A 27,352-nucleotide genomic window follows, 5' to 3' on the forward strand; every position below is an offset into this window, starting at 1 on the left:
ATCTGCGCGTGCCCTCCTTATGTAGTATGGGCCATGCACGGACGCACTTGCTAGTTAAATATGTACCACGGTATGTACGTGCCAATGGCTATGGGCGGAGGACCGCAGGTCCGTCTATAAGAAAGAGCAGTGCACGAACATGTTTGACTCGCCGGTCGTCCGGGGTTGTTGCTCCCCTGTGATCCAAAAGGAAAGATCAAAAGAGTCAAAGACCACCTCCAATTAATCTGCATGCAATCATTAATTCATGCATGCAGATTGAAGCTACTATTTAATTGTCTGTTTGAAAGTGCTTGCATGCAATGACCGGGAGAGTGACATATACGCGGAATGAACACGTACTCATGTGCAATTATTCGTTCATGCATGCACGAAGCAATATATGTAATCCACCAACCAGGTGTTTTACATAGCATAGGTGTACACCTAACGTACGGTCATATTCAAATTGCACGCGTGTTGAGCAGGGACTGACGTACATGTCGAGCGGGAGAGCGACGTGAAAACTGAAAAGTAAGCAATCCAAACTATTTGAAAATAGTTCAAAACCAAATCGTATATAGGCCGAATACTATGAACCTTGACAAGTCCAAAGAGGAATACAATATACCAGTTGAGGAAACCACATGGTCTTGGGAGGGTTTACTTAATCTGGGGGCTTTTAAGCAGGTGGCGGCCTAGCAATTTCATTTTCCACGTGTAGTACCCTAGCTATAGCTAGCATTTGTTTATGCAAGTGGGTACTATATATAGCTGCCACAACATTGTCGTATACTGCCGCCCGGTAGCAAAGCTTCCTCTTAGGCTGCCTCTAGTGGGTATTATCATAACTTAGTATATGATATTTGTGTATGATACTACATCTGTAATGCATGTATTAGTAATATATATGACCTTATTTATTGTCATGCATGATGCATAATAGGATATCATTTATTATGATACAGTATTATGATATGATACTTAACCCTCTCTTTCTTCATTTAATTTTATGTTACCTCATCTAAATTGCCTAGTACCTAGTATGATACCCTCATTACGACCAGCCTTATGCATAATGAATAGTAGAGTAAGATAGCCTTATAAATGAGCTTTTGGAGGTGATCGGTAGGGGCCAAGCAATGATTAAACATAATATTACTTGTCAAGAGTAAGATGGCCTTATAAATGAGCTTTGGAGGTGATCGGTGGGAGCCAAGTAATGATTAAACATAATATTACTTATCAATTACATACTACATACATCTCCCAGTCACCGCCTCCAGATAGGAAAACAAAAGGTGCTAGGGTTTTCTCCTAAAGGCCGTTGATTCCCCTCGCATCTACCAGCAACGCGTGGGGAACATCGGGTTGGGTTGTCTCTATAGTCTTGGTTTCCCTAGCTAGCTTTAGTTGGAGTAAGTCTAAGTGTGCGGCTATGATGGTCACACGATGACACTATCGGCGACAAGAAATAAGTCGTGCATGTCAGGCGCATGAGTGGCCGGTTGGCGGGTCATTGAGTGGCGGAGGAGTACCAACGCAAGCTCTGGCACCACCACTACTTCGAGCATTGTAACTACACGGTACTCGGCAACGATAACACCAACAATCTCAGCCTAGGGGATGCGGAGGCCGACGCCGACAAGGCGCCGGATGGAGAACTCGTCAACATCTCATTGGACGACGGTGAGGTGTAGAGCACCCTGGTTGAACATTTGTGTGACGGTGAAAGGGTGTGCAACAAAAGGAAAGTTATGCTACCAAAAAGCGCAAGTGCAATATATTAAGAAGAAGAAAAGAGAATCACGAAAAAAATCGCATAAGGTCTATAATAATTAGAATCGAAGTATTAAGTTTAAAGTTTAAGCTAAATGTACATACCTAGTTTTTACTACATCCTATGTAAATACAAAGAGAAATTAAATTAGATTTTGTGTATGAAGACAAATACACATTTAATTCTAACAAAAGAAATTGCCTGATGTTAGTAGTGAATCTGCACCAAGCTAAACTATGAATCGTCAAACGAATATGGTAGTCTGAGTTAGATTCATAAGTTGATCTCCTTGCGCTACAGTATACCTATTGCAATTTTTGGACTCTACAAGGCATATTACATTACGCAAGGTAATGTACGGAAATTGAGGTCCAAGAAAATACAAGAAAAAGAAATAAAAGCCTGCAACAGAAGGAAGATAGCCTTCCTGAAACATTTAGAATCTACTCATCACTACCGGACTCGCGGGCTATGCCTACGGCCACGGGCCGTCGGCATAGGCCCCCAGGCCGTCGGCATAGATATATGCCTACGGCTGCCGTCGACATATCCCCGTCGGCGTAGATGTCATCAGCGTAGTCTTGTCAGACCATCGGCATAGTATAGCCGTCGGCATAGGGTCCTATGCCGACGGCCTGACGTCAGCCGTCGGCATAGTATAGCTGTCGGCAGTGTTTTTCGTCTGACGGCAACGGACGGCGCCGTCAAAAGCGCCCACGAATCACGCAATGCCACGTGGCAGAGATATGCCGATGGCTTTGCCGTCGGCACATCTCTGCCACGTGGCATCTCCTGGTTTCTCCTGGCAGCAGGGCTATGCCTACGGCAAAGCCGTCGACATAGATTTTCATATATGCCTACGGCTTTGCTGTAGGCATAGATGTGCCACGTGGCAAGCCCGGTTAACTCCTGGGTGTATATATGCCGACGGCTTTGCCGTAGGCATAGTTTTTTTCCCCCTGTTTTCTCTTTTCCAATTTATTTGACAGCATTTCAAAACAGAACAATATGAAATTATGCAGAAATATGACAATTCATCATGTAAACATACTCAAGTTCATCTAAACATACTCAAGTTCACCATCATCATCTAAACATACTCAAGTTCATCACATCATCTAAAGATCATCACCGACGAAAGTTCATGAACATAAGAGTAGTGCAAGACATGAAACATGATAAAAGTAGGAATATGAAAGGCATGGCACGATGGCCACATGCACGGAATCATCAAGCAAGAGCACCTCCGCCATAACCACCACCACCTTCCCCAAAACCACCATCACCACCTCCGCCAAAACCGCCATCGCGACCACCACCACTCTGCCAGATCGGAGTGACTGGGGTCGATGGAGCAGGAGTCGAGCCACCGGTCCCCTACATGTTTCAGAAAAGATTCTAACGGTAAATATGATATGATAGTGTTTCATGAACGAGAACTAGTGTGCTAGTAGTTAGGCAAATGTACTAACCGGACCATCACTGCCTAGTGCCACCCATTCATCGAACGTGGGCACGTGTGGGGGTTCTCCCGCAGGTGGTGGTGGGGGTCCCATTTGTGGTGGATCCGTGCGGTTAGTCCAAGACGCCAACATAGCCTGAATGTTAGTTAAACAAGCAAACTAGAAGATCAGAAGGAATGAAAGTGCAAAAATTTAGCTTGGTTTTAAGAGGGCAAAACTAACCGTCATCATCTGACGGTTGTAATCATCGTTTGCCTTCACTCGTTTCAAGTACTCCCGCACCTCGAGATTCCTATGCTCGACAAACTCCTTATATGCCTACATAATTTAGGTTGTTTCTAAGTGAGCAATGCTGAAAATAAACTGAGAATGCAAGATAGAAAAAGATAAAGAGGAAGTACTTACAGCATGCTGGCGGGCTAAGGGAGTCTATGAATGCCCCGTACTCTCTAACTGGCTATGGTTGGTAGCCCGAAGCTGTGTGTACGAGATCGAAGGAGTGATCAAGCCATCGAAACACGGATACCGGCCATTCTTCTTCCCCTGGATGGCCACCACCGCCGTGTCGTCGATCTAAGACTGGGCGACCTCAGCAACAGGAACATCCGGATGCAACTCCTGATAGTGATGAATGTAAGACCCCAGGTGCTCCTCGGTCTTGCCGTAGTACTGGCTCTCGCCCTCCTTGCGATGACTCCGCTCGCGGGCCTGCTTCCACGACTCCATGTCTGAGAGCGGTCTCTTCAACTTGTCCTCCTACAATGTCAAATAGAAGTCAGCCATACATAAGAACATGACGTAAAGAAGAACAAAAATGCATCATGCACATAGATATACCTTCATGGCCTTGAAGCCCCAGTGGTTCCTGTTTCCTTGGCCGTGTGCCCCGTCGTCTCCACGGTTAGCCCGGGCCTTGATGCTCTTGGCAGCAAACTCTGCATCGGCGCCGAGCCACCTATCCACCAAACTCGCCCATCCGTCATGCCTTCCATAGCACCAACGAGGAACAACCTATGCAAATTTTGGAAGCACGACATGTGAGCACGAAACATATAGTTGACTGCTTGAAACAATGAAAAGTTAGTAATAGTTACCATCATGAACTGCTCCTTGCTCAAGGTAAGTCGTAGCTTCTGCGCTTGAGTTTTGGTCATCTTTTGGTGCAGGTAGTAGTGGTAGTACTGCGAGACGGCAACCCAACGCACCTCGTACTGCAACTGACGAGCTTTCTTCTTTGCAGCCGCAAGCAAGACCACGTCGGCTCTGGCCTTGTGCTCGTCAAGAACTCTATAGAGTTGCTGCAATCATGCATAAACCAGAAGCAAACAAGGCATCAGTTGAGTGATTCAATGATAAACTATGAACGAAACTGAAGACAAGTGATTCAGAAGAGAACTTACCCAAAATTTGGTGATCACGGCCTTAGCGGTCGTCCCGTACTCCGCGTTGCTGCAAGCCTCATAGTGGGCCCAGCTCATGGCCAAAACCCGCTGCTGCGGGTCCCTGTCTGGTCGCGGGCAGAATAGGCCAGGCCAAAACTCCTTCAACAGAACAGTGATAAGGCCGTTCGGTTTACTGCCCTTTCCGCGAAGGATCCAGTTTCTGCAAAAGAATCAAATGATTGCCATGTGTACAATAAGAAAATGTTGTCATGTGTTGAAAATATGATTGAGAGGCACTTACTCTGTCCCCACAGGTTCAATGAGCCACTTGTGCTCCTCGATAGAAGGTGGTGTAGGTAGTCCGACATTACCACGCAGCCACCCCTGCGAAGAACCCGGTGGCAAGTCACCCCACAACGCGGGATCAACCTCCCCTCCACCCTCCTCGCCCTCCTCCTGAACCTCCTCCTCGGCCTCCTCCTCCTCACCCTCCTCCTCGACCTCCTCCTCCTCGCCATCAGGAACATACTCCTCCTCCTCAGACTCAGAAGGTGCCTCTGTATAGGAGGGCATCGAAGAAGACCCTCCTATTTCAGACACGGCCCGGAGTTTTTGCCCCGGTTGCCTCTCCCCCCACCTCCTCCTCTAGGGGCTCTCCCCCCACCGCCTCCTCCTCTAGGGTCTCCTCCCCCGACCCCTCCACCTCCCTGTGACGTGTCATCCTCGCGTAGTCGGGAGGGAACCTTGTGGGCTCGTCCACTCCGAGTAAGTCCTTTAAATTTACTGAGGAAACTAGCGCCGCTGGACTTGCCCATGATTAGCAAACCTGCATTGAGAAGAGAATAAACAATTAGTAAGGATATCAATTAAACAAGCATACAGGAAAAACATTAATACCAGAAGAGCACATTAAGCATACTATTGTAATGATCATTAAAAGAACTTACATTTTCTAGAACCCATATGAATCATCACTATTGTAATCTATTTGTGGACCGGTCTCATCATCACTATCACGCATATCTTCTTCGTTGTCTGACGGAGGTGGAGGCTCTTCCTCATCTTCAGCGTCTTCATTTAACTTTTCAAGCATAATTATGTCTCTTTGATTCACAACTGCCTCACCATCAATCCGTGCATCGTCGTCGTTTGGGTCCAGGTCAACATAACCCAAGTCATCATCCTCGTTGTTTCGGACCACGTCATCATGTTCCTCTTGATAGAACACTCCCTCGTATGTCATGGGGTTTATGTTGTAGTAATCATCATCGTTCGGGTCCGGTAGCTTACCATGCGGCGACACCTTGAACACAACTTCCCAACCCTTTAGGTACTCTTTCCGGCATGGGTAAGGCAGATAATATACTTGTATGGCCTGGGTAGCGGCGATAAAGAGATCAGCTCCGGCATAGACGGTTGATGGTTTAACTTCAACTAAACCAACAGAAGGCGTATGTCTCAGACCCTTTTTGGGGTCGAACCATCGGCATTTGAACACAGTGAGACTTAGGTGTTCGCGGCCACGTTTGAATGTAAGCTCGTATATTTTTCCTACCCTTCCGTAGTAATCTACTTTATTATCTCCTTCAGTGAAGACTCCGGTATTTATTGTTTTGGGATCAGGCCGACTGTTCTGGTGCTCCTCTGTATGGAAGCGATACCCATTCACATCATACTTTTTGCATGTCATGACGACAGGATCAAAACCCATGGAAAGCCATCTCAATTCTTCATCCATTGATTCGGTCGGATCATTTCCCTACAAGTTTAATTGAAATTATAGGGTGCATGAGTTTAATTGAAATTATAGGGTGCATGAGTTTAATTGAAAGTGTGAAAAATTACTTTCTCGGTGAACCACGCAACGCAATTTTTCCTTCCATCAGCACCCTTTCGGAGAAGAGCAAGTGCCTCCGCTTCAGAAGGAGGCAGCATTCCCGTCCATTCTTCTTCAACAAATCGACTACAATAAGAAAAGCGGTATAAGAACTAGGCAAAGTGAACATAACGAATTGACTAAAAGAATGGTGCAAAGGTATTACCTCATCCACTCATCCTCAACTTCCTTGATGTTGTGCAAGATATAGAACATGACATCCTCCCACACATCTCGTGGCATGAGATAAGATTTCGAGCATCCAGCCCTACTACCTTGCCCGATGAATAGAGGCAACTTGGGTTTATACTTGGGTTCTTCTGTATTGTATCGAGACACCTTATTGTGCAACGTGGGAACATGGTTCGGATAGTAGGCTGCCCTGAGGTCTGCCACCTCCTCTAGGATAATTGCCTCAGCTATGGAAGCTTCAATCTTAGCTTTGTTTCCACATTTCTGTCTCAGATGCTTGTTCTGTCTCTCAGGGCCGTACTGCCAACGATTCTGCACAGGGCCCCCCAACAATACCTCGTTCGGGAGGTGCAAAAGGAGATGTGTCATCGGAGTAAAGAAGCCTGGCGGGAAGATCTTCTCTAGCTTGCATATCAACTCCGGCGCCTTCTTATGCATTTCTTTTATCTTCTCAGGACATACTTCTTTAGCACAAAGCGTGCGGAAGAAATGGCTTAACTCCGCAAGCACACGCCAGACACGCTCGGGAACATAGCCCCGAACCATCACCGGCATAATCCGCTCAATCCATACATGATAGTCATGACTCTTGAGCCCGGTCACTCTGCCCGTTGAAAGATTGACCCCCTTACTTATATTCGACGCATAACCATCAGTGAACTTCACGACGTGTTTCAGCCACTTGAATGTCTCCATCTTATGATCCTTTTTAAGTACGAAGTCAGCATCTGGCTTGAACCAAGATTTTCGACTACCTGTGGGAGGCTGCATGTGTAGACGTGGTCTATCACAAATATTCTGTTGATCAACAGCATTAACATTATCCTTTGTCTTATCAGGAATGTTGAGGATCGTGTGAAAAAGGGACTCTGCGACATTCTTTTCGGTGTGCATCACGTCTATGTTGTATGGAAGTTTGAGGTCCTTAAAATAGGGAAGCTGCGTGAAGGGGGTAATGTGAGTCCAGTTGTGCGTCTCACCATATCCTTCAAAAATTTTCCCTTTACTTTTCCCTTTGCCCTCGCCCTCGTCTTCGCATGTGGCTTTGCCTTTGCCTTTGCCTTTGCCTTTCCCCTCACCGGCAGGCTTAAGAGCTTTCAGCTGAGCAAGCACATCCGCACCAGAAAATGTTGGAATCTCGTTTACTTCATGGACAACTTTTCCTTTTGTGAAGTTCTTCTTGTCTTCCCTATCAGGATGGTCTGGAGGGAGGAACTGTCGATGCAGGTCAAATGCAACATACTTGCCACCCTTCTTCAGCCAAATGAAAATCAAGGCCTGCATGCACACTGGGCAAGGCATCTTTCCACTTGTACACCATCCGCAGAACAAGGCATAACCGGGAAAGTCATGCATGCAATATTGTAGCCAAACTTTCATCAAGAAATTTTTCTGCAGATGTCGGTCGTATGTCAACCTCGGGAAGTACCAAGAATGGTGCAAATCATCCACCAACGGCTGCATAAACACACTCAAATTCTTCCCCGGATATTCAGGCCCCGGAATTATAAGCGACAGGAACATGGTCTTGCGTTGCATTATGGCGCCGGGAGGGAGATTCAGCGGAATAACAAATACGGGCCAACGGCTGTATGGATTAGACGACATACCATATGGATTGAACCCATCACCTGTTATAGTAATTCTGACATTCCCAGCCTCGGCTGCTTCCTCCGGGTACTCTATATCGAATGACTTCCATGCTTCACCTCCTGATGGATGTACAATTTTTTTTGGATTGTACCTTTTCCCTTCCTTGTGCCACTTCATCATTTTGGCAGACTCCTCGGTGATGAAAAGGCGCTGCAGTCTTTTTATAAAATCAAGATACCGAAGAACCTTCACAGGGATTTTTAGTTGCTGCTTCTGACCATGCTTATCGACCACCTCAATATACCGAGAGGAACCGCACTTCCTACAGTACTTGTCATCCGCATACTCATGCCTAAACAAAAGGCAATTCTTTGGACAAACATGTATTTTCTCATAGTCCATCGAGAGCGCCTTCATGATTTTCTTCGTACCGTACATGGTTTTCGGCAGTTCATGGCCCTCAGGCAGGCTGTTAGCCCATACTCCCAGAAATGCTTCGAAGCAACCTCGGCTACAGCCGTACTCAGCCTTGACTGCCATCAGTTGCGAGATGGCATCCAGCACAGACAGCTTGGCACCCTCATAGAGAGGTTTCTTTGACGAGGCCAAGATTTCCAGGAAGGCCTTTGCGGTTTCCTCCGGCTCCTCCGGTTCATTCGCTGAATGTGACGGAGGTGTCGACTGTGCAGCAAAGACATCATCTAGCATATCTCTAACCCCATCGTCCTCATAACCAGCGACGCGTTGTCGTATCACATCCTCTCTACCACGGTCCCGCTAGGCAAAGTTTATCGGCATATTGAAGTTGGGCATAAATCCATGCGTGCGAAGGTGCTTAGTCATCTCACTCTTATCTCTGCGGATACGCCTCTTACATCTGGCACACGGGCATTCTGGCACCATCCTCATTGGACTGCGGAATATCACTTTCAAAAACACATCAGTTTTCTCGACCCACTCTGTTGTTACTTGATTCCGATGGAAAAACCCACTATACATCCACTGATTATCTGCCATCTCTGCTTTATTGGAAGCCACACAACAAAATTAAGGATTCATTTAAATTACTCACATCAATATTTTATTTTTTACAAGGTTGACGAGAAACGACATTTAACCCACCTACATCTCTAATAGGTAAAGATGGGTCCTAATCCCACCCGAGAATGTGTAGATTGAGTACGTTGTCCATGCTCTACCCCATTCCGAGACAAAATTTCGGCAGCACCTCCCCGATGTTCTCCAAATACACGTCTCGGCAAAATGCCGAGAGAATGTGCATCTGGAGAACAACAGGGAGGTGCCGCCGAAATCCTGTCTCGGAACGGGGTAGAGCATGAACAACGTACCCAATCTACACATCCTCGGGCTATCCGTGGAAAGCGCTGGACAATCCGAAACAGCTGCGGTGATAAATATGCAATTGAATGCATATTTATCGATGCAACCCTTTCGGACGGGAGACCTAGGTTACGCGACTTGATGTGAAAATTTAATCTAGTGACATGGAAAAAAAGTGGATGAGGTCATGGAATTGTTGCTCACCCTCCGATGTAGTCGATCAAAGGAGACGGACGATCGTGGACCAACACCTCCAACGTCGACAATCACTCCACGAAGATGGAACACCACAAATCCTGTTAATTATACCGAGTGAAAAAAATTTAGGTCATCACCTCACATTAAGCATTGATACTTTTAACTATGAAAAAAAAATCATGTTTCGTCAAGTGTCAAATTTTGTCCTTCAATTTTTTTAGCAAGATCATCATGATTAAATAACCACTCATCATATCATAATTTTGCAGCACATCTCACATAGCTACTTAACATTAAGCACTGACACTTAAAACTATGAAAAAAATCTTATTTTGTCAAGTGTCAAATTTTGTCCGGTTCAATTTTTTTGACAAGATCATCATGATAAAAATAATCACTCATCTTATACCAATTTTAGAGCACATCTCAAATGACAAGATCATCATGATAAAAATAATGCAAACTAACAATCTAACATCCTAACATCCAACATTCAACTATATATCAACCTAACAACCTAACATCTAACATCTAACCTAACAATCTAACATCCAACATCCATCCATGCATTCATTCATCCATCCAACAGTAGAAAAAATGCAAAAAAATGAAAAAAAATGTAGCTCACCCAGAGGGGCGTGGCAGGGGGCGAGGCGGTCGGGGACGGGAGGGACGGGGCCGGACGGAGCCGCGGCCGGCTCCAGGAGCCACGGCTGGCGGGGTCGGGAGAGGCCGGGGCGCGGCGGGGTCGGGGGAGGCCGGCGCAGTGGCGTGGTCGGGGGAGGCCGGGGCCACGGCGGGTGGAGACGGCGGCGACGGCGGGTGTGGAGGCGGGGGCGGCGACGCGGGTGTGGAGGCGGGGAGGGCAGCGGGCGTGGTGGAGGCGGGGAGGGCGGCGGCGGCAGGGGGAGGTGGGGGGTGCGGCGGCGGCGGCAGGTCGGGGTGGGGGGTGCGGCGGCGGCGGCAGGTCGGGGTGGGGGGAGCGGCGGCGGCGCAGGTCGGGGTCGGGGGGTGCGGCGCCGGTCGGGGTCGGGGTGGGGGAGAGAGTGAGTGGATGGGGGAGAGGGTGAGTGGATAAGGTGAAGTATGCCGACGGCTTAGCCGTCGGCATAGTTTGGGGCGCCACGTGGCAACTATGCCGACGGCTTAGCCGTAGGCATACTTTTTTTTTCTTTCATTTTATCCACGTCACCGATCCGCGTATAAGCTTTCGTATGGCCGCAGCTATGCCGACGGCTTTGCCGTCGGCATATTTTTATTTTTACTTTCCTTATTTTGTATAAATTTTGTAATGTTTTCTTATTTTATATAAATATTTTCATGTTTTCTTATACATATTTTTTACATGCATGAACATTATTTAAAATGTACCATACATTTTCTTTAATGGTTTGAAACATTATTTTTTATGACATGATCTTTTTTTATATTGTACAAATTTTTTCTAAAATATCACATATATTTTTTTCTATGGTCTCGCGAAAGGTGATACATAGGAGAGCAACTGACTGAGGGGTACCGTTACCGAGTGCCTGATCCGGTAACTATGCGAGTGCCTGATCCGTCTACTACCATGTCATCGCCATCCGTGAGGGGGGCCACGCCCCGGAGACGCGTGCCGCCTCTTCGGACATGCCACCACACCACCACGCATGTATGAAGGCCCGGTGCGACGCTCCGGTGGCATTGCTACCCCCAGGGCCCCCGTCCCGCCTAACCCTGTAGCGTTTGACCAAGGGATCTAGCCCTTTGACTTAGCACGGACGGGATTTGACCAGTGGACCTCTCCACCCGGTTGTGTTAGGTCAGCCCATAGGAACACTTTGGAGCAACATCCGGGCCAGACCCATAGCAAGATCCCCTCCGTGTAGACCCGACGCGTCCGTTTCCCCCCTCTAGGTGCCGACGGTGGCGCCGTCCGTGAGGGGGGCCAAACCCCGGAGACGCGTGCCGCCTCTTCGGACATGCCACCACACCACCCCGCATGTATGAGGGCCCGGTGCGACGCTCCAGTGGCATTGCTACCCCCAGGGCCCCCGTCCCGCCTAGCCCTGTAGCGTTTGACCACAGGATCTAGCCCTTTGACTTTGCACGGACGGGCTTTGACCAGCGGACCTCCCCACCCGGTTGTGTTAGGTCAGCCCATAGGAACACTTTGGAGCAACATCCGGGCCAGACCCACAACAAGATCCCCTCCGTGTAGACCCGACGCGTCCGTTTCCCCCACCAAGTGCCGGCGGCGGCGCCGTCCGCGAAGGGGGCACACCCCGGACACGCGTGCCGGGCGTTTGCAACCACCACAACACTTCCAAACTTATGAGAGGCCGCCTACGCAAGATTTGGCGGCATGCTAGCCCCCGGAGGCCGCCGGCCACAGCCGTAGACGCGCGAAGGGCAATCCGCTTAGAGGGAATTTTTCGGATACTTCTCCATCACCACAAATTATGAAAAAAATATTATCGTTCCTATAGCACATGTGCCCACGTCGTGCAAAAAAACTCATGATTTTATCGCGCTCCGAGTATTTAATAATATTCACGCCGCATCGTTACCGCAGAATGGCTACTACCATGTCATCGCCGTCCGTTAGGGGGGGCCACGCCCCGGAGACGCGGGCCGCCTCTTCGGACATGCCACCACACCACCCCGCATGTATGAGGGCCCGGTGCGACGCTCCGGTGGCATTGCTACCCCCCAGGGCCCCCGTCCCGCCTAACCTTGTAGCGTTTGACCACGGGATCTAGCCCTTTGACTTTGCACGGACGGGCTTTGACCAGCGGACCTCCCCACCCGGTTGTGTTAGGTCAGCCCATAGGAACACTTTGGAGCAACATCCTGGCCAGACCCACAACAAGATCCCCTCCGTGTAGACCCGACGCGTCCGTTTCCTCCCTCCAGGTGCCTGCGGCGGCGCCGTCCGTGAGGGGGGCACACCCCGGACACGCGTGCCGGGCGTTTGCAACCACCACAACACTTCCAAACTTGTGAGAGGCCGCCTACGCAAGATTTGGCGGCATGCTAGCCCCCGGAGGCCGCCGGCCACAGCCGTAGACGCGCGAAGGGCAATCCGCGTAGAGGGAAATTTTCGGATACTTCTCCATCACCAAAAATTATGAAAAAAATATTATCGTTCCTATAGCACATGTGCCCACGTCGTGCAAAAAAACTCATGATTTTATCGCGCTCCGAGTATTTAATGATATTCATGCCGCCTCGTTACCGCAGAATGGCTACTACCGTGTCATCGTCGTCCGTTAGGGGGGGGGCACGCCCCGGAGATGCGTGCCGCCTCTTCGGACATGCCACCAGACCACCCCGCATGTATGAGGGCCCGGTGCGACGCTCCGGTGGCATTGCTACCCCCCAGGGCCCCCGTCCCGCCTAACCCTGTAGCATTTGACCAAGGGATCTAGCCCTTTGACTTTCCACGGACAGGCTTTGAACAGTGGAACTCTCCACCCGGTTGTGTTAGGTCAGCCCATAGGAACACTTTGGAGCAACATCCGGGCCAGACCCACAGCAAGATCCCCTCCGTGTAGACCCGACGCGTCCGTTTCCCCCCTCCAGGTGCCGGCGGTGGCGCCGTCCGTGAGGGGGGCCAAACCCCGGAGACGCGTGCCGCCTCTTCGGACATGCCACCACACCACCCCGCATGTATGAGGGCCCGGTGCGACGCTCCGGTGGCATTGCTACCCCCAGGGCCCCCGTCCCGCCTAGCCCTGTAGCGTTTGACCACGGGATCTAGCCCTTTGACTTTGCACGGACGGGCTTTGACCAGCGGACCTCCCCACCCGGTTGTGTTAGGTCAGCCCATAGGAACACTTTGGAGCAACATCCGGGCCAGACCCACAACAAGATCCCCTCTGTGTAGACCCGGCGCGTCCGTTTCCTCCCTCCAGGTGCCAGCGGCGGCGCCGTCCGTGAGGGGGGCACACCCCGGACACGCGTGCCGGGCGTTTGCAACCACCACAACACTTCCAAACTTGTGAGAGGCTGCCTACGCAAGATTTGGTGGCATGCTAGACCCCGGAGGCCGCCGGCCACAGCCGTAGACGCGCGAAGGGCAATCCGCGTAGAGGGAAATTTTCGGATACTTCTCCATCACCAAAAATTATGAAAAAAATATTATCGTTCCTATAGCACATGTGCCCACGTCGTGCAAAAAAACTCATGATTTTATCGCGCCCCGAGTATTTAATAATATTCACGCCGCATCGTTACCGCAGAATGGCTACTACCGTGTCATCGCCGTCCGTTAGGGGGGGGGGCACGCCCCGGAGATGCGTGCCGCCTCTTCGGACATGCCACCACACCACCCCACATGTATGAGGGCCCGGTGCGACGCTCCGGTGGCATTGCTACACCCCAGGGCCCCCGTCCCGCCTAACCCTGTAGCGTTTGACAAAGGGATCTAGCCCTTTGACTTTGCACGGACGGGATTTGACCAGTGGACCTCTCCACCCGGTTGTGTTAGGTCAGCCCATAGGAACACTTTGGAGCAACATCCGGGCCAGACCCACAGCAAGATCCCCTCCGTGTAGACCCGACGCGTCCGTTTCCCCCCTCCAGGTGCCGGCGGTGGCGCCGTCCGTGAGGGGGGCCAAACCCCGGAGACGCGTGCCGCCTCTTCGGACATGCCACCACACAACCCCGCATGTATGAGGGCCCGGTGCGACGCTCCGGTGGCATTGCTACCCCCAGGGCCCCCGTCCCGCCTAGCCCTGTAGCGTTTGACCACGGGATCTAGCCCTTTGACTTTGCACGGACGGGCTTTGACCAGCGGACCTCCCGACCCGGTTGTGTTAGGTCAGCCCATAGGAACACATTGGAGCAACATCCGGGCTAGACCCACAACAAGATCCCCTCTGTGTAGACCCGGCGCGTCCGTTTCCTCCCTCCAGGTGCCAGCTGCGGCGCTGTCCGTGAGGGGGGCACACCCCGAACACGCGTGCCGGGCGTTTGCAACCACCACAACACTTCCAAACTTGTGAGAGGCCGCCTACGCAAGATTTGGCGGCATGCTAGCCCCCGGAGGCCGCCTGCCACAGCCGTAGACGCGCGAAGGGCAATCCGCGTAGAGGGAAATTTTCGGATACTTCTCCATCACCAAAAATTATGAAAAAAATATTATCGTTCCTATAGCACATGTGCCCACGTCGTGCAAAAAAAACTCATGATTTTATCGCGCCCCGAGTATTTAATAATATTCACGCCGCATCGTTACCGCAGAATGGCTACTACCGTGTCATCGCCGTCCGTTAGGGGGGGCCACGCCCCGGAGATGCGTGCCGCCTCTTCGGACATGCCACCACACCACCCCACATGTATGAGGGCCCGGTGCGACGCTCCGGTGGCATTGCTACCCCCCAGGGCCCCCGTCCTGCCTAACCCTGTAGCGTTTGACCAAGGGATCTAGCCCTTTGACTTTGCACGGACGGGATTTGACCAGTGGACCTCTCCACCCGGTTGTGTTAGGTCAGCCCATAGGAACACTTTGGAGCAACATCCGGGCCAGACCCACAGCAAGATCCCCTCCGTGTAGACCCGACGCGTCCGTTTCCCCCCTCCAAGTGCCGGCGGTGGCGCCGTCCGTGAGGGGGGCCAAACCCCGGAGACGCGTGCCGCCTCTTCGGACATGCCACCACACCACCCCGCATGTATGAGGGCCCGGTGCGACCCTCCGGTGGCATTGCTACCCCCCCGGGCCCCTGTCCTGCCTAACCCTAGAGCGGTTGACCACGAGATCTTGCCCTTTGACTTTCCACGGACAGGCTTTGAACAGTGGACCTCTCCACCTGGTTGAGTTAGGTCAGCTCAGACGGACACCTGGGAGCAACATCCGGGCCAAACCGACAGCTACATCCCCTCCGTGTAGACCCGATGCGTCCGTTTTCCCCCTCCAGGTGCCGGCGGCGGCGCCGTCCGTTAGGGGGGCCACGCCCCTGAGATGCGTGTCGCCTCTTTGAACATGCCACAACACCACCTCGCATGTATGAGGGTCCGGTACGATGCTCCGGTGGCATTGCTACCCCCCCCCCCCCAGGGCCCCCGTCCCGCCTAACCGTGGAGCGGTTGACCACGAGATCTAGCCTTTTGACTTCCCACAAATGGGCTTTGACCAGTGGACCTCTGCACCCGGTTGTGTCAGGTCGCCCGTAGGGACACCCGGGAGCAACATCCGGGCCAAACCCACAGCTACATCCACCGTGTAGACCCGACGCGTCCGTTTCCCCCCTCCAGGTGCCGGCGCCGTCCATGAGGGGGGCACACCGCGGACGTGAGGGGGGTCACACTCTGGAGACGGGTGTCGGGCGTTTGCAACCGCCACAAAACTTTTGTCGGCATAGCTGTTTTTGATTTTAATAAAATATAATGATCTATATTCAAAAGAACATGACCGCACATTATTAACGTGCTCGAAAAAATACAAACCATATATATATATATTCATAATATATGAAAAAAATACAAACTACATATATATTCATATGTATGTTTATATTTAACATGCTACATGTTAGTTTATATAATAATACATAAAAAAGCTTAAAAAATACATATGAAAAAAAATCTACCTATGCCGTCGGCATAGAGACGACCAGGTTTTAGGCGGCGGGCGGCATGCCGCGAATCGCTAACGTGGCTGGTATGCCGACGGCAGCCGTCGGCTTAGCTCGTGGACGGTGCACCGCGGATCGGTGACGTGGCATGACGATATATGCCGACGGCCGCCCGTCCAGGCCGTCGGCATAGATTTGACGACGTTAGCCGCTGGTCACGGGCGGGGTCGCCGAGCCCACGGGTATGCCGACGGCCTGGGTATGCCGACGGTTGCTGTCGCCATGTTCGCAGCTGGGCCGACGACATATGTATGCCGACGGGTGCCGTCGGCTTAGCTCGTGGTAGCCCGACGGCCAAGATACGCCGACGGCCAAGACGTGGCTGTCGGCATAGCGCAAAGTAGGCCGACGGCAGCCGTCGGCATTGATTTGGCCGTCGGGGTAGGGCCAGTTTCCGGTAGTGCATTCATATCCGATTGTCGAAGGTGGCGGCCTGGGGAGGAGGAGGGGGTGACTTACAACTCATTGTGGCTGAAAAGCGTGCAAAAGGAGGGGGGAGCGAAAATCCAGCAAATATTGCTTCTTTAAACGTTAGGGGTAACTAGCCCCTGATTTTTTTAACATTAACTAGCCCCTGATTTCATACTGAAATGAAACTGAAAAAACACACCTGGGTTTCGAGAAAAAATTTCTTGTGCAAGATGAAAAAAAGGGAAAACCACCAGGAGAGGACACCGCCACATGGCCCAGTCTCGCACAATATGGCACATCCACACAGATCGCAACCTCCGGGAAGATTAGACCAACGTCATACAATTGCCCCCCTTTGCACTGTTGTTTGTGTGGCACTTGTTTGTAAAGTATAGAGCACCATCATGTCCAGCGAGAAGCATGGAAAATCACGGCTGAACGATCCAAGTGGAACTTACTGTCGAAACATGTGTCATTACTATATTTTCCTAATTGCCCATATACTTTATTGATAGATTCTGTTACAATTTATCATTTTATATCAACAAATTATGTGCTTCTGCATGTCTAGCTGCACATACATTTAAATGTAAAAGAGGACATCTGCTCATTTCCGAGACATTTGTAAACTAGGCATGATTATCAACTTATCCAAATTCAACAAAAAAAAGTACTCTATCAAATGATGTCCCAGTTCAGCTCAGGATTGTCAAGCACCTCTATTAGAGCTGGCATGTCCACGTCTCCTGGGTCGAACTTTTGTAATTCTGTTACTGCTCCCGCCATTTTGCCATTTTGAATTAGGTCCATGCCAGGGTCATTCTTCGCGCCATTTCTAGTGTTGCCATCGCAGCAAGTGTGATGACCGTAGTACACAACAATGTACTTTGCAGTTTCCTCTTCACAATTAATAGTTACGTTATGATCCTGTTGCCTAATTGTCTTGGTTGCTGGGCAATTCTGTTCTGTGTAGGCGCATCTATAGTAGCTCCTGCTTAATGACAAGTTTGCTTAGTTATGCATTATAATGAGAAATTGATTGCTGAATAACCTGTAAATAGAACTACCACTATGATTATCAATAGTCACGGATTCAAAACAGACAGAAAAAAAATGCATTCGAATGTTTTGGACCAGGTCATCAATAGGGGGTCATGCCACATAAGATAATGTTTGGTCATCAATAGGCGCGCGCGCCCACACACACACACACACACACACACACACACACACACACACACTCCCTCCATCCACGAATAAGTGTACATCTAGGTTTTGTCCTAAGTCAAAGTTTCAAAACTTTGACCAACTTTATAGGGAAAAGTAGCAGCATTTATGGCACTATATTAGTATGGCTAGATTCATTTTGAAATTTTCTTTCATAATATATAAATTTAACGTCATACATGCTATCGCTCTTTTGTAAGTTAGTCATACTTTTAAAACTTTGATTTAGAACAAAAACTAGATGTACATTTATTTGCAGACGGAGGGAGTGTCCTTTTGGTGATTGCCTCATATGCATTTTTCATAACAGAGAACCATCATGAGAGGTCTCACATGTGATGATTTCCGAGAACGATCTCGAATAAAGGGATTAGAATGTACTCCCTCCGTTCCTAAGTATAAGCCCTTTTAGAGATTTCATTACGGACTATATAAATCAAAATGAGTGAATTTACACTCTAAAATGCGCCTATATATATCCGTATGTAGTCCATATTGGAAGCTCTAAAATGTCTTATATTTAGAAACTGAGGGAGTAGGTTTTTGCAGTATTAATGTGAGGATATGCTTGAATGAATTGCTTAGTGGTAATATAGATACCTGGCATGTTCCCTCCCGTTGATGTTCTTCTGCCCATATTTTCTCCAATGATGGCCATCATAATGTGGAACAACTGTTATAAGAGATCTTGATCGCTTGTCGTTGTTTCTCCTGCACGATGCATACATACATATATAAGTGGCAACTAATTGGTGAGATACCTGAAATGCAAACATATATCGAGGAAAAGGTAACAACAACGTGCTACTAAGGATGATCCAATTTGAATGAAGACAAAAACATATTAATCAATTCGCAAAAAAAAGTAATCAAGATTTGTATTGGAAGAATTTGAACCTTCTCTTCTGACCAACATTGCTGATCATAGGCTTCACCTCTTGTCCTTCGCCGGCGTTGGGTGTAATTACGTCAACGCCTGCGAGGTCGAAGGCCGTCGGCGGTCGACAACCGTCTGCTTGGGTACTGAACCCCTGAAGCCTAGACACGACGCCGGTGATGCAGTCAATCACGTCGTCGAAGAGACCAATGGCAAGGTCGGCCGACCTACCGTCGGCGTCGCGAAGCGCCGGCAGGATGAGCGCGCGGAGTTGTGTCAGAAGCTCCTGCTGCCGCCTGAGTAAGAACAATGCGTCCATCTCGGAGCCGCCATTGACGACCATTGTGCGGCTACTCTTCATCTTGTTATCCAAGAAAGTATATGGGAATCTGCGGGTGCCCTCCTTATGTAGTACTAGGGGTCATGCATACACGGACGCACTTGCTAGTTAAATATGGTGCCTTTCCCCCGCAAAAAAAAAATATGGTGCCTTTACGTACAGGGGCTCTGTACCACGGTATGTACGTGCCCATGGTCCGTCTGATCTAAAAGAAAAGAAAGAGCATGCAGTGTGAGACGTCTGAGAGAGCACGAGGAGAGGTACCAGACGTTTGACTGGCCGTCCGTCCGGGGTCGTTGCTTGCTCGACTGATGGAAGAGGAAAGAATAAAAGAGCCAAAAGATCACCTCCAATCTGCATGCATGCAATCATTCATGCATGGTGCATGCATCCATCAGAGGGGTAACCAACAACTGTGCCACTAATTAATTAATTTGGATACAGGAAACCGCATACATATGCTGGCCATCGAATGACATATATGCTGACCGGGAGAGTGACATATACGCGGCACGCAGGAAGCAGCAAAGGCCATGGAATGAGATATATGCTGACCGGAAGAGTGACATATATAAGCGGCACGCAGGAAGTAGCAAAGATATACGCGGTTCGTCTACCGGCCGGCTGGGATACTGATCGATCAGTGAGATGATTTTTTACTGTATGAGGACGTCGATCGGGTTCATATGTTTGGTCAATTTTTGTCGCCTATATGACTAGTAAAATATGAAATATACGCTACAAAAAGTGAGTAGGGCATTTGGGTGTTTCAAACTGCACGCATGCACGCTGACTGGGGTAACTCGAATGAAAGAGATATAGTAAATACTAATTTAAACTGAAGCCGCGACACTTATTTCGGATCCGAGGGAGGACATGAAAATTTAAAAGTTGCTCCGAAAAAAATATACTTCAATTAGTTGAGAACTAGATCATATATAGGCCGAAACTATCAATCCAGCGAATAAATATATTACCAAAAGGGCTTCTTGTCCTGCTTTTTATAGATAAAGCCAAACCATAATACAGCCACACCAAAAAACGAATGTCCACATGAAACAGCAAGGTTCGAGAAAACAAAACCAGAAATATTGCGTGCTGGGGGCAACAGCAAAACCAGAATCTAGTGGATATATATAATACTAGTTGAGGAAACCACATGGTCAAGGGAGGGTTTAGTTAATTAATCTGATGTGCTTTAAGCTGGTGGCGGCCATCTGAACCACACCATCTTGGCAAGTTTCTTTTCCACGTGCAGTACCCTAGCTAGCATGAATTATCCAACCTGGTACAATACTATAGCTGCCACAACATTGTCGTTTACTGTTGCCGGTAGCAAAAGCTTGGTCTCATGCATAATGAATTGTCAAGTATGATGGTCTTATTGTGAATCAGTTTTTGAAAAGTAAGCAATCCAACTATTTGAAATTAGTTCAGAACCAGATCGTATATAGGCCGAAACCATGGACCTTGACCAGGCTAAGGAAATGGAGTACAATATACTACCAGTTGAGGAAATCACATGGTCAGGGGAGGGTTCACATGAACAATTTTGGAATTCACGAACATTTTTAAATTCGCCAATATCTTTCATGTATATTTTTAAAATCCATGAACATTTTATGAGTTTACAAACATTTTTATATCCAGGCATATGTTTTTGAATTTGTGATTTGTTTAAATTTCGTGCAATGTTTTCGACGTCTTATTTTTTATTAAAATTCGCAAAGATTTTTTGAATAGAGAACACATTTAAAATGTGCAAGCATTTTTCAAATTCACGAATATTTGTGAAAACTCGCCTTTTTTGGAATTCATGAACGTTTTTTATTTAGAATCATTTTCCCGAATTCACGAACATTTTCTCATATCTTTGAAAATTTTAAAATTCCCCAGCTTATTTACTTATCTGCGAATATTTTAAATTCAAATTAAATGGACCAAACAAAAAGGTAAATTAAAAATAAATAAATATAAACTGTGAAGAAACTGGATAAAATCTAGATTAGACCGGCAGCGGAAGCACGTCCGGAAAATCCAGCGAAGAGCTGCGGTAGGCTACCTTGCTGGCCCAGCTGTGCAACTTGCATACCTCTCGCATTGAGCGATACACTGGTTGGTGATGATACATTCGTCAAGCTGGAACTCATTAGGATATACAGTATTGAATACATGTGTACACAGTTTTATTACGGTTGGAAACTGAGTTCATTTGTGAGGATAGGACACGAGTAGTGTCATGAACATTTTTAAAATTTGCCAATACCTTTAAATTCATGTATATTTTTCAAAAATTCATGAAAATTTTATGAATTCGCAAACGATTATTTTGAAGTCATGAATATTTTTTGAATTTGTGATTCGTTTACATTTCATAAATTTTTTTGAAGCAATGTCTGTTTCTTAAAATTCACAAAGATTTTTTGAATGGTGAACTCATTTTGAATATGCGAGCATTTTTTAAATTCACAAATATTTGTTAGACTCACAATCGTTTTTGAATTCACTATCATTTTTATTATCTAGAGTCCAAATCCATGAACTTTTTTAAAATTCACCAGAGATTTTACTTATCTGTGAATATTTTTAATTAAAATTAAACAGGCTAAAATAATAAATAAATAAATACAAACCATGAAGAAACAGGGCAAAATCCCGGTAGTGGAAGTACGTCAGGAAACTTCGGCGAAGAGCTGCGGTAGGCTACCTGGTTGGCCCAACTGTGCACCCTGCAGGCGACTGCTCTATACCTATCGCAGTGTTATACACTAGTTCGAGATGATACATTCGTCATGCTGGAACTCATTAAAATAATACAATATTGAATACATGTGTTCATGTTTTATTGCGGTTGGATATTGAGTGTTCGTTTGTGTGGATAGGACATGAGTAGTGTTCGCGGACAGGGGTACCAGTCTGCGTACACTAATGTGGAAGCCGACAATCCAAAGCTTCCCGCATACATTCGCCGCTATTTTTTTAAAAGTCTGATACATCCGCACGCTCAAAATAGCCACATATCTAGTTCCAATTTAGCTAAAAAATGTTCAGATGCAACAGTAGTTCTAATTTAAATATTACACTCCAACAATGTTATCCCCTTTAACCGCCTACGGATGCTCAATAAGATCTTCCTTAAGTTGCTCGTGAGTTGCATGATATCAAATTTGTTGATGCATTTTGAGAAACTCATCAAACTAGGTGATTTTACCACGCGTTGATTTTAATGGTAATATTGGATAAAATTTGTACTAATGAAATGACATAAATCAAATGCTATTATTTCAGAAGCAATTGTGTGTGAACAAAGAGTATGCATGTACGCTAGACCATTGAAGATGGAACAATTAAATTTTAGGTATGCATGTGCTACAAAATAGTTGTAGTGTATGATGATGTGTCACATTTGATGATGTGAAGACCTGCATGTTGAAAAAATCAGAGTTAATGAGGATCAACTATTTAGGTATTATATATGTGGCCAGATTCTTTCCTGAAAGTTTGATAGGATCACCCATGTTCTCAAATTTAAGACCTACGGCAACATCCACACCCTCGTCCTCGATGGTCATGTTGTGCATGATCACACAACAATGTCATCACTTCCCACAAGGTCTCTGAATCCTATTGTTTAGCAGGTCCATAAACAATTGCAAAACGTGCATGCAGAACTCCAAATGCCCTCTCAACATCCTTTCTCACTGCTTCTTGTTTATGGGCAAAGTTAGACTTTTTATGACCAATTGAGTCAGAAATGGTCTTGACAAAGGTAGCCCATCGAGAATAGATACCATCAACTAGATAGTAGTCCATAGAGGATAGATATCGTCAACCAGATAGGAGAGGTATGCAACGGCGATGGAGGAGAAGCTGGAGCCCGGGTGAAGCGTTGGTGGAAATGGAGTCATCGAGTTTTGACAAGGGTGTGGCAGGGCGGCCGGGGTGGTGGAGCGACGATGGAGGAGAGAGAGAAATCGGATGCAGAGAAAGATAGGAGGATGGACGTGCGGGGTCTGGGAGGGGTTTTGGGCAGGCCCGTGGTACTGGAGTCCTACGTGTCTGTTGTCCGGCCTCCCACGCAAAGCCACCCAAGTTTGTTTTGACTTTGTAGGAAAAAGTGCATTAGGACTGTTTGGCAGACCGATACAGGCCTGCGTTGGATGGCTAAATACGTCGGGATCACGCCGTCCGGACGGTTTGTGGGTGGTTTGAGTGTCCGTTTTGGAGATGCCATGAGCAAAATAGTAGAATATTCCTAAGCTCTGTTGTATCAACTTTCTAAAATTTTGAGAAAAACATGTTTTTAAGTTTTTAAACAAAAATATGACAACACTGAGGCATAATATATGTGTTGGCTAGGAACTTAAGCATGTAAATGTTTGTAAAATAATATGACTATGTACGCCTAGTTTTGTATTACAAACAAATAAAATATACAGATCTACGATGATGTCAAAAGGAGTAAAAAAAGCTGAAACTTTTTGTAACAAACATGAATTAGCGTAATATTCGTGTGAAAAGTTTCGTGAAGGAATGACTACTGTGGTATTCTGGACTGGAAAAAAGTCGATACTATATAGTAGAAGTTATTATTCACATTTTTTGGACTTGTAATTTTTTTTTGCCGAGGATACCACGAGAGTCATTCTGATCCGCGAAACTTTTCACGAGTATTCCGCTAGGCCATGTTTGAACTTTTTTATTGTGATGACCTTTAGAGCAAGTTGTACAATTTGAGCCCTTGTAATTGATCTTGTTTATTTAGTTTCATATTAGGTATGACAGAAGTATCTTATGAATTGGCCGAGTGTCAAATTTTGCATACATCCGCCTCTATTTTTTTTTAAAGTCTGCATACATCCGCACGGTCAAAATAGCCGCATATCCAGTTCTAGTTTTGATAAAAAAATGCTTAAATGCAATAGTAGTTCTAATTTAAATATTGCACTCCACAACAATGTTGTCCCCTTTAACCGCCTGCAAATGCTCAATCAGGTCTTCCTTCAGTTTCTCATGAGTTGCTCGATGCCGGATTTGTCGATGCATTTGAACAAACTCATCAAACTAGGTGATTTCCTTGTGCTTTGATTTTAAAGATTTTTTGGATAAAATTTGTGCGAATGAAATGACATAAATCAAATGCTATTATCTCGGAAGCAATTGTGTGTGAATTAATTTCGGGGTATGCACGTGCTACAAAATAGTTGTAGTGAATGATGATGTGTCACATTTGGTTATGTGCAGGACTACATGTTGAGAGAATTAGAGTTAATGGGGATCAACTATTTAGCTATTATAGATGTGAACGGATTCTGGCGTGGAAGTTCGACAGGATCACCCATGTTCTCAAATTCAAGACATACGACAACATCCTCACCCTCATCCTCGACAATCACGTTGTACAAGATCACATAACATGTAATCACTTCCCATAAGGTCACCGGATCCCGTTGTTTAGCAGGTCCACAAAGAACTGCAAAACGTGCATGCAGAACTCCATATGCCCTCTCAACATCCTTTCTAGCCACTTACTATTTTTGGGCAAAGTGAGACTTTTTCTGACCAATTGAGTTAGAAATGGTCTTGACGGAGGTAGCCCATGGAGAATAGATACGTCAATCAGATAGTGGCCCACGGAGGATAGATATCGTCAACCAGATAGGAGAGATATGGAACGGCGGCGGAGGAGAAGCGATGTGGATGAGATGGAGTCATCGAATTTCGACAAGGATGTGCCGGGGCGCCCGGGGTGGTAGAGCGGCAATGGAGGCAAGAGAGAAACCGAATGCAGAGAAAGATGGAAGGATGGACGCGAGAGGTCCGGGAGGGGTTTTGGGCGGGCTGGTGGTGTCAGAGTCCTACGTGTCCGTTGTTCGGACTCCCGCAAGGCCACCCAAGTTTATTTCGACTTTGTAGGAAAAGGTGCGTCCAGACTGGTTAGAAGACAGATACAGGCCTATGTTGGATGGCTAAACACGTCGGGATCGTGCCGTCTGGATGATTTACGGACGTTTTGAGAGTCCGTTTTGGAGATGCAATAAGCAAAATAGTAGAATGTTCCTGAGCTCCACTGTACCAACTTTCTAAATTTTAGAGAAAAACACGTTTGTAAGTTTTGAAACAAAAATATGACTACATTGAGGCACATATATGTGTTGGCTAGGAACTTAAGCATGTAAATATTTGTAAAATAATATGACTATTTGCATCTAGTTTTATATTATAAACAAATAAAATATACAGATATATAATGATATCAAAAGGAGTAAAAAAATCTGAAACTTTTTGTAACAAACATGACTTAGCGTAATATTCGTGTGAAAAGTTTCGTGAAGGAATGACTACCGTGGTATTCTGGACGGGAAAAAAGTCGATACTATATAAATGTTATTATTCATTGGACTTGCTTTTTCTTTTGCCCATGATACCACAAGAGTCATTCTGATCCACGAAACTTTTCACGAGTATTCCGCTAGGCCATGTTTGAACTTCTTTATTGTGATGCCCTAGCGAGCAAGTTGTACAAATTGAATGCTTGTAATTGAACTAGTTTATTTAATTTCATATATTAGGTATGACAGAAGTATCTTTTGAATCGGCCGAGTGTCAAATTTTGTTGCGCAGGTTGCTGGCCACCGCTTGCAGCACCATGGTCTCAATCGGGAACCCCGGTCCAAATCCCATCATCACACCCCACTCACCCCGCTCTCCCCCCTCCTCCATCCGCCTCCGTTGCTCGTCGAGCACGAAGATCAACGTGGCACCAAGCATGTTCCCGTACTCTCTCAGCACGGTCCGGCTCGCCGCCAGCTTCCCAGGATCCAGCCGGAGAGCCCTGTCGATGTGGTCCATTATTCCACGGAGACCAGGGTGTACCACAAAGAACATATCGTTCCATTTGGTGCCATCGCTTATGATTCCAAGCGGCTGCAAAGCATCCGTGAGACACTGTTCGATATGCTGTGCCGCTAGAGGAATGAGCTCCCTGGTGAAGATGTGGCCGTCGAGGCCGGCTTCAGTGAGCTGCATGTTGAGCACGCCGTCGGTTGCTGGTATCGTGGTCTGCGAGGCCGATACCATCTCGAAGAGGGCGCGCTCCATGGGGTGCACGGCGTCAGCACCGACGATGACCGCGCCGGCGCCATCCCCGAAGACTGCCTGGCTGATGAGCCTGTTTGGGTAGTCCTCCTCAGGGCCGCGGAAGGCGACAACGGTGAGCTCGACGCATGCCACCAGGACGCGCGCACCGCGGTTGTTCTCGGCCAGGTCCTTGGCGAGGCACAGCGAGGCGGCACCGGCGGAGCAGCCGTTGAGGTTGAGCATCGTCCGGCATACGGACGCGCGCAGGCCGAGGAGAGAGGCCAGGCGGAGATCGACGCCCGGGGCGTGCGCGCCGGAGTTAGTGCTGACGATGAGGTGGGTGATTTGAGTGGCCGGACGACCCCACGTGGCTATTGCCTTGGCCGCAGCTGATGCCGGCAGCTCTGGAGCAGCGGCAGCGGCGATGTCGAGCCGGGCGTCTAGGGACGGCTTGTCGCGGCAGAGGAATTCGGGGTGGGCGTCCAGAAGCTCCTCCGTGTGGTGGAAGTAGCGCTTCACCGTTGTTGTCATTTCGCCTGATCATCACGCAAAACAAATTTAGACCACACCATCGTTAGGTATGTAAATACTACTAATATGTACTAGTACTATATTTGCATGTATGCTTTCGTTTCTGCTTACAGAAGGACTTGAGTTGGTTTTTGAGGTCAGTGAGGTGTTGGCTCTTGGTGACTCGGAAGTAGTAGTCCGGGTACTCCTCCTGGGACACGCAGTTGGGCGGGCTCGCGGTGCCGATGGCGAGAACGGCTACAGGTCCATCTGCACGCTGTGAGCGCCGGATCTCGCGCACCGATGGCAGGCTGTTGCTGCTGCCCATGGTCTCAGAACCAAGAAATAGAATTGTTTGGGAGAATGTAGAGTAGTATGAGCTTCACCGAGGGTGGAGTACATAGGTTAGAAAAATCAGTTACAAGTTAACTAGGCCCATTTGAGAAAGAAAGCTGAAATATGCAAGCAACCGAGCAAGAACAG

General features: G+C 47.7%; 2 protein-coding genes and 1 pseudogene across 2 annotated transcripts; 1 reads left to right on the forward strand and 2 right to left on the reverse strand.

Annotated features, from left to right (window-relative positions):
- LOC125534794 (uncharacterized) overlaps nt 1-27,352 on the forward strand; it is an 80,753-nt pseudogene that overhangs the window by 9,643 nt on the left and 43,758 nt on the right.
- On the reverse strand, nt 17,514-19,300 carry LOC125540743 (uncharacterized). The gene is made up of 3 exons (XM_048704316.2): nt 18,960-19,300; nt 18,663-18,773; nt 17,514-17,826 (listed from the first exon to the last, which is right to left on the reverse strand). Exons 1-3 carry the CDS (start codon nt 19,298-19,300, stop codon nt 17,514-17,516), a joined length of 765 nt encoding a protein of 254 aa, XP_048560273.2.
- On the reverse strand, nt 25,886-27,197 carry LOC125527299 (bisdemethoxycurcumin synthase-like). The gene is made up of 2 exons (XM_087542867.1): nt 27,002-27,197; nt 25,886-26,895 (listed from the first exon to the last, which is right to left on the reverse strand). Exons 1-2 carry the CDS (start codon nt 27,195-27,197, stop codon nt 25,886-25,888), a joined length of 1,206 nt encoding a protein of 401 aa, XP_087398993.1.

Source organism: Triticum urartu, chromosome 2A (genome assembly GCF_056163025.1).
Source record: "Triticum urartu cultivar PI428250 chromosome 2A, HENAU_Tu73, whole genome shotgun sequence".
In the NCBI taxonomy this organism is placed as follows: domain Eukaryota; kingdom Viridiplantae; phylum Streptophyta; class Magnoliopsida; order Poales; family Poaceae; genus Triticum; species Triticum urartu.